The sequence below is a fragment of the Eimeria mitis genome, genomic scaffold, assembly GCF_000499745.2.
Source record: "Eimeria mitis Houghton genomic scaffold, Emh_scaff551, whole genome shotgun sequence".
NCBI classification, from domain to species: Eukaryota; Apicomplexa; class Conoidasida; order Eucoccidiorida; family Eimeriidae; genus Eimeria; species Eimeria mitis.
In genome coordinates, this window is record NW_013573781.1 from 13,303 (window position 1) to 13,645 (window position 343).

The following is a 343-nucleotide window of genomic DNA, read 5'->3' on the forward strand; positions in this document are numbered from 1 at the left end:
AGACTAACTCTAGAAGCCTCACGGTTTCTAGCGACCCCCGCGAGCATATATCCTCATAGTTAAGCGGGTATTTAAGCAGAAAACACCGCTGCAGCCACTGCGGTGAGGTGTAACCCTGTAGTCTTAGGTTCTCTAACACGCTCTCTGCATTCGCTCGTTTCCTTTTTATAAGCCCCAATGTTGCTAGGAATGTGTCCGTGAGGAAACCAGGAAACTGTAGCATATTGAGACATAGCTCATCGCCCATGTTCAAGGGCTCCTGCAACATACACCCCAAACACAAGCCGCACAGCACCCCACCCCTTCACTCGCCAGCAACAGCTGCAGCTGCAGGCCGCTCAAA

General features: G+C 51.6%; 1 protein-coding gene across 1 annotated transcript in view; it reads right to left on the bottom strand.

Moving 5' to 3' along the window:
• EMH_0016050 (uncharacterized protein) overlaps positions 1-343 on the bottom strand; it is a gene marked incomplete at both ends in the record, with an annotated part of 4,874 nt that overhangs the window by 409 nt on the left and 4,122 nt on the right. Inside the window, one exon of the mRNA XM_013500535.1 lies at positions 138-259. Coding sequence (XP_013355989.1) covers positions 138-259 — 122 coding nt within the window. The remainder of the gene's footprint in view (positions 1-137; positions 260-343) is intronic.